General features: G+C 46.9%; 1 protein-coding gene across 4 annotated transcripts in view; it reads left to right on the top strand.

Moving 5' to 3' along the window:
- LOC138164887 (3',5'-cyclic-AMP phosphodiesterase 4B) overlaps positions 1-19,517 on the top strand; it is a 535,743-nt gene that overhangs the window by 499,981 nt on the left and 16,245 nt on the right. For 3 of the 4 annotated variants that reach the window (XM_069092825.1, XM_069092826.1, XM_069092824.1), the window contains one exon: positions 16,705-16,798. In XM_069092825.1, the coding sequence (XP_068948926.1) occupies positions 16,705-16,798 (94 nt within the window). Of the gene's footprint in view, positions 1-15,822; positions 16,075-16,704; positions 16,799-19,517 lie in introns of those variants that run through there. The other variant, XM_069092827.1, reaches the window with a different exon arrangement.

Raw genomic sequence — 19,517 nt, 5'->3', positions numbered from 1 at the left:
CAGGTCCGGAGCTATGACTCTGTGATCATTCTGTTCACTGGGCTTTCAATTTTGTCGAAACTGCTTCCAGGCGGAGATTGAGGAAGAACAGAAATTTGCTTGAGAAGGTCGGGAAGGGTTTTATTGTCTCCTGAGAATGAGTACAGATAGCCACCCCCCTTCTCCTCATTCCACTGCCTAGAACACATCTGTCTGGATGGCTCCACATTGGTGGCCGTACCTCAGCCCTGAAATGTACCATCCATCGGTCCACCCTTCTGGAATTCCCATCTCCCTCATGTGGCTTTGCTGACAGACCTTCTCCACCTCTCTTCCCTTATCAGTGACTCCCTTAACTCCTATTCCAGTTATTTGCAGGAGTGTTTATGTCTGCCTAAGATTAAGGGCTCTCAAGAACCGAAGTTCTGTCTTGGATATCTCGTGAAACTCCACATTTGCTTCTAGCCTAGCTATGTACCATTTAAACAAGAGAAGAGAGAAGTGAGAGTTAAATGAAGGGGCTTTTGGAAGTGTGTGTGTGTGTGTGTGTGTGTGTGTGTGTGTGTGTGTGTGTGTGTGTGTGTGTGTGTGTGTGTAAGGACCCAGATGTTTTCAGTTGCTTTGGTTTTGTTAAGTACTTTGCTTTCTCATGGGGATTTCCAACAGATTTCCCCAATCTTGACCAAGACTTCTCTTGCTGACCTCAGTGGTTTGCTCAGTCCTTTGCTTGAGCTCAGCATGAGGTTAGAAATGGGATTTCTAGGTGTTTTCAAGGATTTCGTTTCATGCAATATTGATAGAGAGTGGCCAGTGATGGGCCGGGCCCAGGGTTCTTTTGAGCGACTTTCTGGAAGAAAGCTTGCAGCCTCCTGAGGTCAGGTGCATGAATCGGTCCTTTAACAAGGATTTATTCAGTGCCTACCATTTGGCAGCCATTGGCATGTAAGGGAAGGCAGCAGCATGAAGAAGGAGTGGCATCGTTGCCATCACCAGCTTGAGATCTAAGACTGACAAAGGTGAAATGTTATCAGAACTGGGCAGTTATGCAGCTGCTGAGTGTCAGAGCAGAGAGAGGAGCTCGTGACTTATGCTTGCAAGGCCAGGGACCTCTCTCATCCCACAGGCAATGTCTTAAGACAGTCACCTTTAGAACCCCCAAGGAGGGTCTGAAGATGTTGCCTGGTGGTCTACACCGGCCTCCCCAGTCTTTTGACCTGTTTTCAAGGGTCTGTCATCTAGACTGCCTGCAGCTTCTGCTTCTGCTGGCTCTTCCTGGCCATAGAGTGAGGATGATTTACTCCTAGTTACATTTCCTGGGGCAGGGCTGGTGTTTTTGTTGGCTGGACCATGCTTCTGGCTTTTCTTTCAACAGGGAAAGCTGTAGCTGATTTGGACAGTGCTGCATTTCAACACACCTGCTGAATCCTGTTCCTCAGGGGTCTTTGGCATAATCTTAGTACTTCCTCTTTGCAGACTGGGTCACTTTCTGAATGACGACCCATCAAAGCTTTCCCTTATACCTGCTTCCCAAGAAACTTAATGATGTCCATGTCTGAAAACTGATGGGGGTGGGCGTGGTGATGGCATTTGATTTCTGTTTTCTGTGTGTGTGTGTGAGTGTGTGTGTGTGTGTGTGTGTGTGTGTGTGTGTGTGTGTGTGTGTGTGTGTGTGTACCTTTAGTCTTCTGGAAAGCTAAGACATTCTTGAGGTAGGAGAGGGAAAGTTACAAAGTTCCAGTCCTGGCTTAGCCACTTCTTACCTGGGTGGCCTTGGCCACTCATATCCTCTCTCTCTCTGTCTCTCTCTGTCCCTCTGTGTGTCTCTCTGTCTCTCTCTGTCTCTGTCTCTGTCTCTGTCTCTCTCTCCCTCCCTCCCTTCCTCCTTCCTTTCCTTCCTCTCTCTCCCTCCCTCCCTCAGTTTCCTCATCTGTAAAATAAGAGGGTTGGACTGGATGGTTTCTAACTGCTCTTCTAGCCCAGAAGACAATATTCCTCTTAGAACACCAGGGATGAAAGTAAGAATTTGGCCTCCTCATGTGGGCCTCTATACACAGTGACCTTTTAATTCCAGCGTCTGTAATTTCTTCCATAATATATAACCCAGGGTCAAGACAAAGAGGAAATAATGAATTTGATTCTATTTTTAGAAATTTCTGCCAATAGATCATTGATTCATAGCATCTAGGAGATGAAAGTAACCATAGAGATAACAATAACTCACCTCCATTTTAATACTTTACAAAAATAATTGCCCTTGATTCCAGAACAACCCTCAAAGGAAAGTCGTATAAATATTGTTATCCCCATATCACAGATGAAACAACTGAGGCCTACACATAGGTGTTTGGCAGAATAGCTGGAACTAGAATCCAGTCGCAATGAGAACAGATTTCTTTGTTGACTTTCCTGTCTTCCTTCCTTCCTTTTTCCCTCCTTTCTTCCCTTCTGCCTTTCTCTCTTTCTTCCTCCCTCTGTTCTTTCTTTCAACATAGAACAATTTTATTTTCAAATTCAATTGTCTTTGGAGCCATAAAGAGTCAACAGCCCCCGAAGCTGGTCATCCTCGCCTGTAAGCGATAGTCTCTGTGATTTACGTCACTGCCCAGGGTAGGAAAGGGCAGTGTGCCCCCATGTTGGCTCTCACACAGAACTCTTCCCGCCATGCCTGTGTCCCATCTGTAAGGCTCCCAGTTTCCTCTTTTTGACCATTTGCCACACTTGATTGGGTTTAAAAGGAAATCATGCCTCTTCCCGTGGTTCCCTCTCCCTTCCCCGGGAGCTTTCTGGGACTGAAACCTGGCTCCTAGACCAGTCCTAGAGTCATGGGCAGGGAAGGGAGAGACCTCAAAACAGCAAATGTTCTTTTCTCCATTGCTAGTTTCGTATACTGCTGTTGGGAAACAGGGCCTTTTATTTGGTTTGGCACTTGGGTGTGTGGTTTACCTTTCTCTGGAAAAGTCTGTTTCCTGTGGAGCCAGGACCTGAACCCTTCAGGGATTGGCCGGGGCTGTTGGGAGCTGGACTGGGTGTTTATTTAATCTGTTCATGTTGTGTCTGCTCTGTGGTCCCTTTCCGTCACAGTTGTGTCTGTAGCTGAGCTGTCTAATTATTTTACCATTGTTCTGTCTTTCGTTTCTGGCTAATGCTCCTGTTTTCCCCCTAGAATTCCACTCCCAGCTAATTTAGAAAGGGAAACAGATTAACTTCCATGTAAAACTAGACTCTAGACAGAGATCTCATGGTGGGCAAGGGGGACTTGTCATTATTCTCTCATTCGTGGAAAGAAAGAAGACCTGATTGAGTTGGGGTAGTGAGTCATTTGCGATTTTGTCAGAATGGGGAACTCCCCACTGTGGGAACCCCCTCTACTGTCACTGATCCCAACCCTCTATAATAACTCAGTAGATAACTCCTTGTCCTTGATTGTCTCCAGAACTGGGTACTGATGACCACTGCCTCCCTCTTGGGAGACGTTCTTCCTTTGGCATCAAACCATTCACTCTCAGTTCTCTTACCACTGGGACCATTCTGCCTCAGATTCCTCTGCTGCTTAATTTTCCTCCTCCTGCCTCATAATTATGGCTACACCCTAAGGCCTCTTAACCTCTCTCCTGAGCCCCTCCCATAGCTTCCATGATCACATTCAGGTGAATGACTCTATTTAGCTATAACTAGATATCATCTCCCTCTAGAACTTCAGTCCCACATCTCTGATTGCTGTACAGACGTTTCCACCCAGATCAGTCAACCAAATAACAAGCATTTATTAAGCACTTATTTTTTGTGAGAGACTGTGCTAAACACTTGAGAGAAAGAGAGACAGACACAGAGAGAGAGAGAGAGAGAGAGAGAGAGAGAGAGAGAGAGAGAGAGAGAGAGAGAGGGAGGGAGAGAGGGAAAGAAGGAAGGAAGGAAGGAAGGAAGGAAGGAAGGAAGGAAGGAAGGAAGGAAAAAAGGGAGGGAGGGAAGGTGGGAGAGAGGGAGGGAGAAAGGAAGGAGGAAGGAAGGAAGGAAGGAGGAAGGAAGAGAACCTTTGCTCTCAAGGAGTTTACGTCTAGGCTAAGTGAGGGAGATGCTGTGCATTTGAATGCCCCATGGTACCTCAGACTAAACATGTGAGACAGTATGTGCAGTAGAAAGAGTCTTGGATTCCGTTCAGAGGACCTGGGTTCTAATCCTGCCACTTGTCCTCATCACCTGTGTGATGCTGGACTTTGTCACTGAATCTTTCTGGGTCTCAGTTTCCTCCATTATAACAGCAGGGGATTCAAGAGTCTTTAACATTAGGTCAGACTTGAAATCCAAAACTGAACTCACCATCTTCCCCACAGAGCCTCCCCCTCCGCTTGCCTTCCTGTCTCTGCTGAGTGTATCATCACCTGGCCAGCCCCCCAGGCTCCCAAACTCAGGGTTACTGAGGCCCCTTCTCTCTTCTCTCCCTGCCCCTCTCCTATTGGTCACCAGATCCTGGTCATTCTCTCTAAACTACATCTCTCCATCCATCCCATTCTTTCTGTTCCCTCTGTAGCCAATGTAATTCCTGCTCTCATCTCTCTATGCCAAGATTGCTGTAACAGCCTCCTAACTGGTCATCCATCCTCCCATCTCCAGCCCCTCTCCTCGCCCCACACCTCTGTCCTCCCCCAGCTCAGCCAGCATTCTTCCCAATACCAGGTTCTTCATGCACAGTTTGTCTAATGACAAACCTTAGGGCGCTCCCCACTTAAGATCTTCCTCCTGGCATTTAAGGGTCTGTAAATTCTGGCTCCAGCCTCCATTCTGATCAGAAACAGAGCATTCAAACATCCTCCCTTTCCAGATTCCCAATTTCCATTTCCCCTGCCCATCACCATAACTTTGCTCCACCATATTGGACTTGGAATCACCAACCCTCCCACCTCACATCCATTTCTTGAAGCCCCTGCCTCCCATCAACACCCAAGTAAAGCCCCAGCCCAGTTTTCTTCTCTATGTAATTTTCCTTGACCTTTGACTGTCACCACGAAAGTGCTCTCTCCCATTTTACATTCTCATAATACTTAACCTGGAGTTTTCTGAGCTTGTCCAGCTCTCGTATCATAGGATCCTCAACCTTTGCTTTTACAAATGAGGGAACTGAGGCTGAGAGGGGTTAAATAATTGCCCATGGTCACTGGGGAAACAAATGTCAAAGGCACAGGATCCTCTGATCACACGGCCAATATTCTTTCTCCTGTCCCCTTCTGCTTCCCTTTGTCAGCCTTTCTTTGGACGTTAGACTGTATGCTAACTGAAAGCAGTCTGGGTCCCCTTCTAGTTTGTAACAGTCACCTTGGAAAAGTAGTGAAAGAATCAGAAGGAATATGTGTTCAAATTCTGCCTCAAGCACTTTCTAGCCATATGTCTGGCAAATCATTGAACCATTCTGTTTCCCCATCTGTAAAAAGAGATAAGCCAATAGGGTTGTTGGAAGCACCAAATCAGGGAATGTGTGTTAAGTGTTTTGCAAAACTCAAATGCCTATATAAATAAAAAGAAATATAATTCCTTATTTAAAAGCCTATATGAATATTATGACCATCTTTGTACTCCTGGGCTTTGTTAGACCCTTAAACATTTGTTTGAACTCATTCAATTAATCATAAAACATTTACTAAGCACCTACTGTGTACTAATTGAAAAAGACAGTCCCTGTCCTCGGGGAGTTTGCAGTCTCCTAGGGGACAACATGTAAACAAACGTGCACAAACACGTTATTTACAAGACAGATAGGAAGTGAGTCATCCCTACTATGTACCAGGAACTTCACTAAGCATCAAGGATACAAAAAGAGGCCAAAGACGCCCCCTGCCCCCAGGAGCGTACAGTCTGCTCATGGAGGCAGCATGCAAACACATGTTTATGAAGCAAACAGACAATGAATAGCAGAGGGAAGGGGCTCGGAAGGCTTCCTGCAGGAGGTGGGCCTTACAGAAGCCAGAGAGGCTGGGGGGAAGTGCCACAGCTGAGGAGGGGGAGGCTTAGGGGAAGGGCTCGAGCAGCCACAGACTTCCTCTTCTGTTTTCAACGTTCACCTTTTGAAGTCGAGGGCTCCTACTTGGCCCCGTCTCTGCCAATTCAGGTTTCTGCTCCTTTGCCAGGAAACTTCAAACCAGCCTGTCCTAAGTTCTTGTGAGTAGTTTATGTGTCATGGGTGTTATAGCTGTGTCATCTGCTGCTGGGGGAGGCTATGAACTGGGGAAGGGATTGTGTCGGCTCCAGAGCGTGAGACCAGAGGGCACAGTCTGGCACAGAAAAGCCCACGGGGTCCTCCGGCCTGAACTCAGACCCAGACCCAGAGGGAGGGGACACACCCTAGACTTCGTGATTCTTGTAAGCAGGGACCAGGCCAGGGGCTCTCAACGTGTGGTCTGGGGACCCCTCAAGGTCCTTGAAATGCTTTTACGGCAACTGTGAGGTCAAAACTATGTTCACCTTAATAAGATGCTTTATTTTCTAATATAGCAACACTATCAATACATATAAACCACACAAATATAGCTCTCGTGGCAGTGTGTGTGTGGCTGAGGGGGGATCCTCAATAAGTTTTAAGAGTGGAAAGGGGTCCTTAGGCCAGAAATTTTGAGGGCCAGTATGGTATAGTGAATTGAATGTCTGTCTTGCAGTCAGAATGATCTAAGTGTAAATTATGCCTATTTATGAGCTCTGCAGAGATACAAGCAAGCTGGGGAACCTTTCTAAGTCATGTGCCAAGGGGTGGCGTCCTACAATCAGGTGTATCTCAGAATATGTTCAAAACCACCAACAAGCAGGCCATGTCTGTCTGAAATCCAGAATCCTGGGCTTACTGTCTCTGTGACTTGGTTTCCTCCTCTGTAAAACAAGCACCCTCACACAGCCCACTGTAGAGTTGTGATGAATGTGTAATGCCAGGAAGTGGAAAGAGCCCTGGGGCTCTCCTGTAACCAGAGATCTGGGTTTGAGTCTCCTTGACTGGAGGAGACATCTTTGGCCTCTTTCTTCTGTGTGACCTTTTCTGTCCAGGCTTCACTTTCCTTATCAGTAAAGTGGACTGGAAGCCTGGAGAAACCCCGACTTCTAAGTCTGCAGTGAAGTAGCCGTGCAGCACTCAGACATTCACCTTTCCTTGGAAGGTGGAACCACCTTTTAATGGGAGAAAAGTTTGGACTAAGTTTCTCATCAATCAGTCAACCAGCATTTAAGGTCATCATCCTCCCGATCAGTCAATTCAATCCATATGTCGAAATGGTTTGTTAGCAGTTTTCGCATGACCCCAGCCCTGGATTTTCCCTTCTATGGTGGAGGCCGTGTCGGGGCATTTGTCTCTGCCTTGGTTTTCTTTTTATGGGGCCACTCTCTGACATGCTTCCCCACCTGTCTCTGCAAAGCATGAAATGATCATAATTTTAAGGGGCAGCCCCGTGTGGGTCTCAAGGGGCTCAGCAGCTACACTTAGGATTTTCTCAGAATTATTTTACTAAAACTTCCCCGCCTGAAGCCTTAATAACACGTGACTGGCCTCTTTTAAAGGTTTTACTAGATTCATTCAATCCATTTTGCTTGGAAGAGTGGTGAGAGTATTGGGTCTGGAAGCAGAGGACCCAACTCAAAGCCTTTCTTCTTGTGCCCTTAATTTTCATGGACCTCAGTTTTCTCATCTGTAGAATGGGGATAATAATAGTCTCCACCCCACAAGGTTGTTAGGAGGCTCATTTGAGATTATATTTCCCCTGGCAAACCTTAAGTGCTATATAAATGCTAATTACTGGCATAAGCACACAGTATGTGTCAGGTGTATACTTGCCCCCTGACCAGCAGTAGGGATTAATGATCTTTCTGTCACCATTCTCATTCACACTTAGCTACTCCCAGCATCCTAGTTTTAGAGCTGGAATGGACCTTTCTAGTATAAACTCCTCACTTAGGAACCGGAGACCCAAAGGGGAGGAATCCCTTTCCCAAAGTCACAGAGTGAGGAGGCAGTCTCCGGGGAGTTTGAACTCAGGCCCCCTTGTGCTGTCAGAGCTGTAGATACTTCTTTAGATATTGATGTGGGGGGCAGTTGAGGGGGGGGGTGGCTTGAGAACATGGACCAACCAGCGACTTTTCTGTAGGGCTCTGTCCTTCCAAGTGTCCTCCCCACCTTGGAGGGAGTTCTGTTTCCAAGATGCTCCTTCTTCCATGGAGTCAGAGCTGCCGTCAGAGATGCTTCCTGGACAAGAACTTTTTTCTCTTCAGTGCACATTAGCAGTCCTTGTCCCCCATTCACTTAGCATGCCTCCTCAGTCCGGGAAAGAAGCCAGCCTCCTGTCATCAGGGATAGGGAATCAGGTCCCCGCAGATGACTGGGAGAGTGAAGACTTGGCATTGTGGGGCTGAAAGGGATGGGTCAGTGGGAGGTGGCCTGTGCACTTCCCAGCAGCAGTCCTGGGTCCCACCCTGGCTCAGGCCCCTTCCCTTACAGATGAGCCTCATGAAGGTCAAGCAGCTTGACGAAGGACACACAGATAGAGGCAGAATGGAAAGGGCTCCAGAACGTCCACCCAAAAGAGTTTCCATAATCTGGAGTTTGAGAAAAGACCACTTAAGTCCATTAGGAAAAGATTAAAGGCACCATTAAGTCCCTATCACCTTTAAAGCAATTAAAAGAAGAAACTTTTAAAGACTCCTTTTCACAAAGAGGGATGAGGCCTACCGCCAGCCCAGCATTCTTGCCACTGCTGAGCCTTCTGCCTAGGGGGTGGGAGGTGCTGCTTCTTGGACTGTAGCCTCAGTTTCCACACCTGTTAAAGGGGGGATTGGCCCAGAAGGCCCCTGAGGCCTCCTTATAGCCCCAGTCTTCTATGAATGGAATGTGACTCTTTCACCTTCCCAACATCCTGCCATTCTCAATGATGTTTTTACTAACAAAGTACAAATATGATTCAAGCTCATGTCCTGCGTCAGGTCAGTGGGCAGGCCCTAATGACATTGGCAGGCTGCTGCTGCAGGCAGCAGAGCAGGAAGATCCTGCACAATGGGGCGCCTGTCTCACAGCTGGGCACACACACTGGCCTCTCTGCCAGCCCCCTCATTTCTTCCTGCTCTTAATGAGCTGGTCTAACTGACTTCAGCACTAGTGTCCCATGCTCCCACAAGGGTCCCAGAAGGCAAGGGTCCAGTGGGGCGAGGATCCCAGGGAGACAAGGGTCCCAGATGGTGAGAGTCCAGTGGGGCAAGGGTCCAGGAGGGCGAGTGTCCAGGAGTGGCAAGGATCCAGGAGGGCGAGAGTCCCAGGGGGACAAGGGTCCAGGAGGGCGAGGGTCCAGTTGGGCAAGGGTCCAGGAGGGCAAGGGTCCAGGGGGAGCATGGTGCCCACCAGTCACACCCTTGTGGACTCACCATAGCCTGGGATGCTGATGATCTCAGGAGTGCAGAACCTCTAGGTCAGAAGGTACCTCAGAGACCACCCGAGGCCTGATTAACGTCCCCTGAACAATGGGCCCAGCACCCACTCAGTCGCCCTTTCCTCGGGGGCCTCTTGGGACAGGAGAGCTACTCCCTTCTCAGGCAGCCCAATCTCCTCATGAGCTGCTTTAGTCACTAGGAAGCTTTTTCAACAAAGAGGACCAGTCATTCAGAGATGACCCCAAACAAATCTGGTGCCGTCTTTAACACAAGCAGACCTTTCATGGACATAGACTTAATACCAACCCAGCCTCATTTTTTTTAAATGTGATCTGGTCTTGCTTTGTAATCATAGAATATCAAAGATCTTAGACCAGAGAGGCTGATAGAACAAGAAACAGCCTTAGAACACAGATTTTTAAAATATAGAACGGCAGAGCTGAAAGGGGCCTTAAAACATGGAAGAGAGAAAAGAAACAAGCATTTATTAAGTGCTTACATGTCGGGCATCATGCTAAGTGCATTACAAATATCATTTCATTTCATTCTCATAATTACCCTTCAAGTTTAGGGGTCCATTTTACAGTGGGGGAAACTGAGGCAGACAGTTAAGTGACTTGTCCTGGGTCACACAGCCAGTAAGTGTTGGAGGCTAGATTTGAATTCAGGTCTTTATGACTCCCAGACCAGCCATCTGACTGCTTCTGACTACAGCAGGACCGATCTAGAAGGGGACTCAGAACACATTTCAGAGCTGAGAGAGACCTGAAAATATAGAATATTAGGCCTGAAAATGTCCTCAGACTATACAGCAGAACCCCAAATGTTGGTGCTGGTTGGGGGCATGTTAGAAAGCAAGCCCTTGACAGAAAACATTACCTCAGTGATAATCCAGCTGCCTCTATCCTGCCTGTCTAATCTGGCTAAGAATTCATTACAGGGACTATTGTGTCCCAATGTCCATCGATCTGTGCACATAACCCAAAATACATTCCCTCTACAGGAAATTCAGACAACTGGTAAAATAATGGGAGATGGAAACAATGTCTCTCTGCAGCAGCCTCCAAAGTCAAGAAAAATTGGAGCCATAAAGCAAACTGTTCCTCTGGGGAATGCTTGTTTCAAAATTACATCGCGGCTATTGGTAGTACTTTTTTATAGCTATTAAAGAAAGTCAAGGAACAAACATGAATTGTAGTTGCCCTCCTGTAGAAGAAGGATTTCGGGAAATCTCCCTGGGTCAAGCTTAGTTTTGAGCCTTTTAAGATTCTCTCTCTCTGTCTCTCTCTGTCTCTGTCTCTCTCTGTCTCTCTGTCTCTCTGTCTCTCTCTCTGTCTCTCTCTGTCTCTCTCTGTCTCTCTCTCTGTCTCTCTCTCTCTTTCTGTCTCTCTTTCTGTCTCTGTCTCTCTCTGTCTCTCTGTCTCTCTCAAGTTCTTATTTGTATTTTAAAAGAAAAGTTCAATTCAGGTTTTCAAATCAGATTTCCATACATCAAAGGGAGGACCCATGATTTTGTCAATGTGAATGTTGCCCAATATGTCTTAATATATGGCCTTTGGGAGTTTCTGTGGCTGAAAACTATTGTGATTCAGTAGTGAGATGTCTAGCGAGGCTGGTCATCTGATGTGAGACTTGCTGTCATCACTGGGTCCATATTTGAAACTTTTGCAGCATGGTAGAACCCTCCAGAATCTGCACCCTGCTGTCCTCGCCTTTGGGAATTCAAGGGCACTTTCATGCCAAGAAGAGGTCTTGGAGGAGGACCTCAGAGTAGAAGAGTTAGATCTAAGGTCGACCAATCCAAACTCCCAGCCGCGGCATCTTAACAAGGCATCCAGCTGTCGTTAGAGACCTGTGCTTGCTTGCGTTGAGTGGCCCCAATGGGAACCTTTCAGCTCTGAGCTGGATTCCAATAGAGTTCTCGCAGAGGAAAGGAAAAGCAAGGAACATAAAAGAAACCTCTAATCTAATAGCTATGGCATGATGGTGGCAGGGAGGGGAAATCATCCTTGTGGTTTTAAAGTGGGGAGAAGTTCTTGGTGTTTCCAAGATCTCAACCCTAACCAAGGTGTCTTGGGCTAGACAGCCAGTGGGACAGGAGGCAGTGAAGGCAGGCATGAGGCTCTCTCAAATCTAAGTATGTTTCTTTTTCGGCCATTGGCCAGTCCTTCTATGTCAAGGCATTGCCAATTCAGGTCATTTGAGTTATTTCTCATTAATAGAGGGACTTTTTATCTTCTCTTAGTAATAATTCCCGGGCAAGGCATCTCATCCTCCATTTGCCTTGGTTTCCTCAGCTATAAAATGGGGATAATAAAGGAACCTACTTCCCAGGGTTGTTAGAAGGTTCAAATGTGGGAATATTGTCATAAGCACTTAACACAGTGCCTGGAACATAGTAGGCGCTTTTTAAATGCTATCAGAAGCAGAAGCAAGGATTGAGAGCATTTGGGTGAGCAGCCAGAATCTGGAACCTGGCTGTTCCTGACTCCAGTTCATGACCTTGTTCTACTTTATCATGTGGCCTCTGATAAGGAACACATAATGACAGCTCAGGAAGCGCCCACCAGCTTCATTTTAGAATTCAAAGGGATTGGGGCAGCCAGTCGAGTGTTGAGATAGAGACAGAAAGACCTGAGTTCCAATCCAGACAAAGAAATGTAGTAATTGTGTGACCCTGGGCAAAGTCACTCACCCTCTCTCAGCCTCAGTTACCTAAAATGGAGCTAACAATGGCAGGGTTGTAAGTCGCTACATAAACATTTTTATCATTAGATACTGATTTATTCCAGTCCCGTCATTTTGTAACCCACCATCAACTGAGCCAGGATTAGAATCCGGGACTCTTGCCTTCCATTCAAGGGTCTTTATCCTGTGCCAACCTGCTTTCTTCTGATTGAATAAGCTCAAATTCCATACAGCAGCTCGAGGCTGAAATCCTAAGTAGGCCACATCCACTAAGCCATCTCCCCAGCCTTGGGCTAGATGTTACATCCTGCCTGTCCCCCACAGTGTCTTATCATATACACTGGAGCTAATTGAATTAATTGGACTCGTGACACCCTGGGCTTGCTCCTCGAGGGCAGGGGCCGTGACTGGAGCTTAAGTAAGTAGGGACCTCATAAAGCTCTCTGATGAGGAGAATGTGGCCTCACTCAGCTCAGTGATTCGGGTCCCCACAGATACAACGCAACCTTTTTTTTTTTTTTTTAAGGAAGCAGTCGTTTGTTGCTAAGCAACATTTAGAGGCCTGGGTCTCTCTTATGCGAGGTGGAGGGGCAACAGCTGTTCCTAACTTCATTCAAGGACCAGCTGCTTTAGCAAGAGGATTTCCCTCTGCCCTAAATGAGGGCTCCTGGGGGAGCTCAGGATAGGAGAAAGAGAACACTCTCATTTATTGGTCAATCTCCAGTTGTTCCCTGCCAGTGCCTTCCTCACAATCAGAGTGAAAATCGGTGGGACACTTCCTATTTGACTCTGAGGTTGAATTAAAGTCCTTTGCTTTGAACGACTATGTTCCCTGGCTGGCCTAGTAAAGGAAAACACACTGGTGGGGGCTTCTTGGGAGCCATGGTTTAGATGGATGCCACAAACCTAGCATAGATCTCTGGAGGGGTCCACATGCCACAGTGACTTAGGTGATACATTTTGTTAACTTTTTAAGTAACATCTAGTATCTTTGGTTTGATGAGAAAAAGGCAAGACAAAAAAAATTCATTTCACAAAAGGATGAGTGAGGACAAGGTTTCTATCTTCTGCCTTCCAAAGCAGCCCCAAGTCTAGAATGCATCTCCAGGTTGGGTCACAGCAGGGGATGTGCTGAAGCCAAGACCTTAAGGCCGATGCGTGATATGATGTCAGGAGACTTCTGGAAACTGTCTAATCGTGGGGTTCAGATACTACTGTCTCTTCCACTAACTATGAGTACGTCCCCCACTCTGGGCCTCAGTCCCCTCATGTAGAAAATAAAAGGCCAATTTTCAAGGTCTAGTTCGATATCGATGGCTGATTTTCAGGGACCATTCCTCCCCTGTAATCTTCAGGTGGTGACAGAGGCAGACATCGTGGCAGCGGCCGTCGTCTCGCCCCCAGCCCCCTTGTTGCTTCCACCCTCTCACTTGATCGGTTCTGACAAGGCCTTTTAAATGCCTCTGCTTACCCTGCATCAGCTGAGAAACACATGACTCCAGATGGTGAAGGGGTGGCTCTTAATCCCTGGAGTTTTATGACAGGGGCCTCAGCCATGAGCCCCTGCCGCCTCTGGCTATGGCCGGTCATGTGGACCGTCTGCATCAGCCATCCTCCTCGGAGCCAGTTGCTTCAAAAGGGAGTTTGTCAGCTCCATAGGCATCCTCACAAAGAAGCCAACCCAGGAGAGAAGGCCCACCCAGCAGGAGGTTGAGGGAGCTTTGGGGTGGGGGAGGGGTTGGGTTTTTTCATGTGATTCATATTCAAATATATAGGAATATATATGTGCACAAATATTTTATATTCAAATAATATATGCATATATGCATATTTGAATGTAAAGCATATGAAAAAAAATTCATGTTTAGAGGGCCTTCTTTCCTGGGTCAGCATCTCTGGGAGGATGTATATGTATGGATATATACACATGTGTATGTATATTTATATATTCTTATAATGTGATTTACATTCAAATATATACACATTTATATGTATACATATGTGTGTGTTTATACACACAGGCACCCCATGAAGCCCATGGTACCAGTTTTTACTAAGATGCTTTGGCCAAAGGAGATTGCCTGGTGGGCTGGTTGTGGTAAGGGTTGGAGCCTGAGAGGTATCGTTACAGTGGGTATTATCTCTCCTTTACAGAGGAGGAGACTGAGGCCAAGAGAGCTCCAATGATCACCCAGGGTCACAGGGATGATAAGGGGAAGGCCTCACTTTAATAGCCTATTAAAGGAAGGAGTTGGACCAGAGGCCTTCTAATGTTTCATTGATATAGCTCTAGGCTTCGACCCTGCATCATTGGTTTTGGAATCCAAGAGGACTCGGGCCCAAAGCCCACTTCTGATACTTCCCCCCCTCCCCCAAATGCTGTTCCTAGCATTCATAGGTCCCCAGTCTGTAACTTAGCCTCACATTGCCCTATAGAAAATCCTGTTAAGCTACCCTGGAAGAGGACTGGTCTGTGGTTGTATGGCTATCCCTTCGGGGCATGGGACTGGTCAACAGAGAGACCTGTGCTCTTGGAACTTCATGGCGCTTCTGATGATGGGGGACAGACCTGGGGATCTGTGGAGGAGGGCCATTGTTGGTGCAGGATGCAGATGGGAAGAAAGGCAAAAGCCTTGGAGCTGGCCAGGTGCCTGAGCATTCATTCCAAAAGGCCAGGTCTAGGCTCAGAGATGCAGTCCTCCTGCCCTTTACCTGACATTGGCTAGATGGAGCAAGAGAGAAAATTAGACACAACGTAGGCAGATGAATTATCCACTGTTTAAAAAATTAAAAGGAAGAGACAAGTGGGAGACAGAATTTGAACCCAGAATCAATTTATTTCTTCTTTTCAGTTCTTCCCTGGGCTCTTAAGGAAAGGATTAGATAGAATGCCAAGATGCTTATAACACATAACTAATGACAGGTGGCTTCGCCTTGTGGTTGACAGCCAGCAGTCAATGGGCCCTCTAGAGGGCCCTCCCGCGCGCCCCCCCCCCCCCCCCCCCCGGGAGGTTAGAAGGGGCTAATGCGCTCCTGCCACTGTCCATTAACAGCAGATGAGCTAATGATGTTCTGCACGTGCAGTCCTTTCAAGAAGGAGGCCATCCAGGACCTCCCCCTCCCCGCTAGCTCCTTCCCCCAGCCTTTTTTTTTGTCTCTTGGTCAAAGCCGACAGTTTAGACATAGCGGTTTGTAAAATAGAAAACGCAGTAGGTGGGTTTTGTTTGGGGTGTTTTGTTTTGTTTTTAAATAACACTCATCTTCTGACCAGCCTATCAGCCAATATTCCCAGCTGTGGCATGTTGGGAAGGAGGAAAAGCAGCCCAGAAACGGAGCGCTTGGGTGGTGCGGTGAGGGTGGAGAATCTCTCCTTTGTCTTGAGGGTGCTTCTGCCGGCTTCTTCGCTCTGTGGGGGAAAGGGTTAAAGAACACCTAGTCAAGTTGGGGGAGGGTGGCCACTTCAGGATTCCTTAAGTATCTCCAGGGCTCCCTCCATCTTTATCAACGTTTTTAGAAAGATGGCCGTGTTTCCCATGCTGGCAACCCCCTCTGAAAAGATGCATCCCTCCTCCCCAGCCTTTTTCTGCTGAGCAGGACGAACGTGGGCTGGAAAGCCCTTGAACCAGCAAAGGCACTGGGGCGATCTCTAATTCCTAAGTGTCTCCAACCAGCCAGCTGCATCCATTCGGCAGCCTGTCTCGCGCCCTTCCCTGCCATCCCTGATTTCATTAGCCCCTTCTGCCTGAAAATCACGGGGCGATCCGGCTTTTCTGCACACATGGAATGCAAAGAGGGGCTTTGTTTGGAACCGGAGAATGCCCCCAGTCGGGGAAGCTCTCTATTTTAGGACTTGTCGTCATCTGGCCATCGGATCTTCTGGGGTTTCCTCGTTCCTCCGGAGTTACCGTCTCTGGGCACTGGGTATTCTTTGCAAGGAATTTTTGCCGGTCGTGGTGTGCAGAGCTTTCCAAAATGCCAGAGGCAAACTATCTATTATCTGTATCTTGGGGGTACATCAAGGTGGGTTCTCCTTAAAGATTCCTCGTAAATGTTTGGCGAGTGTGGCTGGAGACAAAGATGGGCAATATTTCTGTCTGCGTGTTTTATGTGAAGAAACCATCAGTGATTGTTCACCAAGAATTAGCTGTGTGACTGAGCCCCGTTGATTCTGAAATAGTAGCAGAGCCTATGACTTTTCTTGCTGGTTCTAGTCTTATTTCTATTTAAAACAAGCGTTCCACTTATTTTCTCAAACTTTTAATGTGCAGGTTTCTTTTTGCCATCCAGGTTACTAAACCAAATCATACATTGCACCTAAGTGCTAAAAATATGTATATAAAAATAAAAATACCAAGAGAAAGCAGCAGCTCTCCAACCTGAAAAGAAAAATCTTTTTTCTTTGTCTGTGGAAAAAGGGGTCTGATGTTAATGAGAGTAAGAGGAAATCTCTGTTTCCAAAGGTGGCATTGAAATCATGTCTAATTAAAGTGGTATTGTGTTTTATGGTAATGAAATCAGATGAAACCTATGCTCTCATCCAAGTTCCCCGAGGTGGTCTCTCCAGTGGGAAAGTTAGAAACAATTGTACTGGTGATGGTTTCTCATTTCTTCTATTAATAAAGTATTTTTTTTTCTTTTTCTCCCAAATAGTTCAAGAGAATGTTGAATCGGGAGCTGACACACCTCTCGGAGATGAGTCGATCAGGGAACCAGGTGTCTGAATATATTTCAAACACTTTCTTAGGTAAGACATTTGCTGTGAACTTTTCAAGTACTTTTTTTTTTTTTAAATCAGACCTTTTTTTAAACAATAAAAGATATTGGTCCCTGCAGCCATAGCTAGGAGGGGAGTTCAGGGGCTGGAACCATTACATTGTGTGCCCCTGCCCACAGAAATTTTTATCCAGGTGAATCCAGTCTTGAAGGGAAAAAGGAGGAGGCGATGATGTCACAGAAGTATGCTGGATGTTCATGGAGGAAGGGAGGGGGCAATTTTATCAGCTTTGTCCTAATGATAGGAGCAAGTCTGATCATTGGTGAGGTCTAGGTCCAGTCATTTTCAATTCCATCTGGATTTCTTCCCTGCTCCTTGGGGTTCTCCTTTCCCAGTTGTTGGCAATGAAGGAGTTCAGTCCCTCTTTCCTTTCCTCCAAAGCAAAGAAGCCCAATGAGCAGTGTCCTAGGGACAGTCCTGACTCTCCTAGGCTCACATGCCCTGAGGTACTTTCAAGAGCTAAGTATTAGAAAGGTGTTTCCTTATTTAGAAGACTTGGATGGGGAGTTGCAGGTAAATATCTCCCAATGACTCCATAGGGTTAGTTGGGTTTTTCTCCCAAATTTGAAGTTTCCTCTACCTCTAATCAAGATAAACATGAAAATAATAATTTTTTTTTAAAACCTTCTGGTTGAGGGTGAGTGGAAGGGAGAGGAGAAAGGGGCAGCATGATCTAACTAGCTGGCACCATTTCCCAGGGCCACCGCCTGGTATTGGGATTCTCTCCCTGTTGGATGCTTTTGTCAGAAACTGCCTCTCACAGGAAGGTTTGAATGTAGCTGGACCGGGACTGAATTCCTGATGTGTGACCCCCACTGGTCCCTGGTCCATGACTCATGTGGCACGAAGGTTGTGGATAGTGCAAATCTACCTGGAGTCGACTTTTTGGCCAAGTTACATCTTCGGATATATGCTCAAAAGGGTCGGGCTGTTACTTCACAAGCAGATTTTTGCTGGCTCGTGTCTCCCTCAGTCGCTCCACGTGCCAAGGGGACCTCACGCTTCCAGACCTGCATGCAGCGCCTCCCTTTGCTTGGCATAGCAACACAGCATTAAGGCAATGTGCATTTTCCTTTATAGCTCAGGGAATTACATTACCAGAGGAGAAGAGAGGAGAGGAAAAAAAAAGGGAGGGAGAAAGAGAGGAAAGGGGAAGAAAGGAGGAGAGAAGAAAAGGGAAAGAAAGGGAGGGAGAAAGAGAGGGGGAGAGGAGAGGAGGAAAAGGGGAGGGGGAGGAGGGAGAGAAAGGAAGAGCAATAGGGGGAGAGGGAGGGAGATCCATCCAGTTTCTCCATCAATACTAAAGGCCAAGCTTCATCAGCTCACAGAGAATCAATCGTCTATGGGTTCTGCAGCCAGAGTCCACAGCACTGCATTGCCCTTTGACAGAGAGGGACCAGAGATATTGACAAGTGCTTTTTCCAGAGGATTTTGGAATGTGCAGATTTGTTTTTTCTCTGCCTTTCAGTCTGAAATCCCAGGGAGCTTTGTTTGAGAACAAAGAAAAAGAAAAAGTTGCCTCATACTTCTGTCCCCAGGCACCTCTCCCCCAGCCCCCGCTCTGGCCATTAAAGAAGGCATCTTCTAGCGAAGGACCTCTTCCTTTCTGCAAGTTTCAAACCTCAGCCAATCTTTTTCATTAATTTCTCTAATCCTCCCCTTCCCTCCCATTGCCACCATTTTGGGGTGAGGTGACTCTCTTCAGATTATGCAGGGAAGTGAGTTACAGTGGAATTCTGGAAAAACAGTAATTGATGTGATCACCACCACATCTGCTTTCCTAAACCTCGCCCATCTGCCCAAAGAGAGCTGTCAGTCGATAAGGGGCAGCCAGAGCAGTGTGATTCAGCTTGCCAAGACTCAGGGCTAGACTCAAGCCTGGCCCATCACACACACACACACACACACACACACACACACACACACTCACCCACACACACACACACACACTCACACACACACATACATGCATGCATTAATTAATCTCAGCCTGATCTCAGGCTCTCATTGAGAATTGTGCCTGGAGGGGATAGCACACTGGTCTTTCAAATATGGCTTTTTTTCCTCTCTTTTCTTTCCAAATGCCAGCTTTGCCTGGTGGTTTCTATGCCCTTGGCAGCAAGGGAGATGGAAAAGGGGGAGAGGAACATTTCCTGGTGTTTCTCAGCAAACACCAGACCATGTTAGTGAAGAAGGTTGGGGAAGCAGCTTCTCCAGGAAGCTTTCATTAATGGATTATGGAGACTAAGAGAACCTGAGTGGATGTGGGCAAATGACTTCATCTCTCAGGCTCAGTTTCTTCATCTAGGGCATGAGAATAATAATACTTGCATGGCATGGAGACTGGGTTTGCAGTGAAGAAATCCTGGGTTCAGGTCCAAGTATGTGCCTCATTCTAACTCTGAAACCTCAGTTACATGAGGACAGTAATGCCTGTAGGACATAGTGGAGGCTGGAGGCTGGAAAGCCTCAGTCCCAGCCTTGCTGGCTTTGTGATCCTGGGCAAGTCATTAGCCTTTTATTCTCAGTTTTCTTCTCTGCACAGTGGAGATAACAGTAAGACTTCGGTGCCTCCTCGCCATTGCCATAATCTGTACCAGGAGTTTTGCAGACCTTCTAGTACTGTGTATATGGAGCTGTTATGACACCAGCTTCCACTGTAGTATGAACCTAAGCTAAAATGAGAAAA

This window comes from Petaurus breviceps, unplaced genomic scaffold, assembly GCF_028583685.1.
Source record: "Petaurus breviceps papuanus isolate PSGF00001 unplaced genomic scaffold, PetGlider_PUasm1.0 207, whole genome shotgun sequence".
Lineage (NCBI taxonomy): Eukaryota > Metazoa > Chordata > Mammalia > Diprotodontia > Petauridae > Petaurus > Petaurus breviceps.
This window is presented reverse-complemented; position numbering and strand designations above follow the sequence as displayed.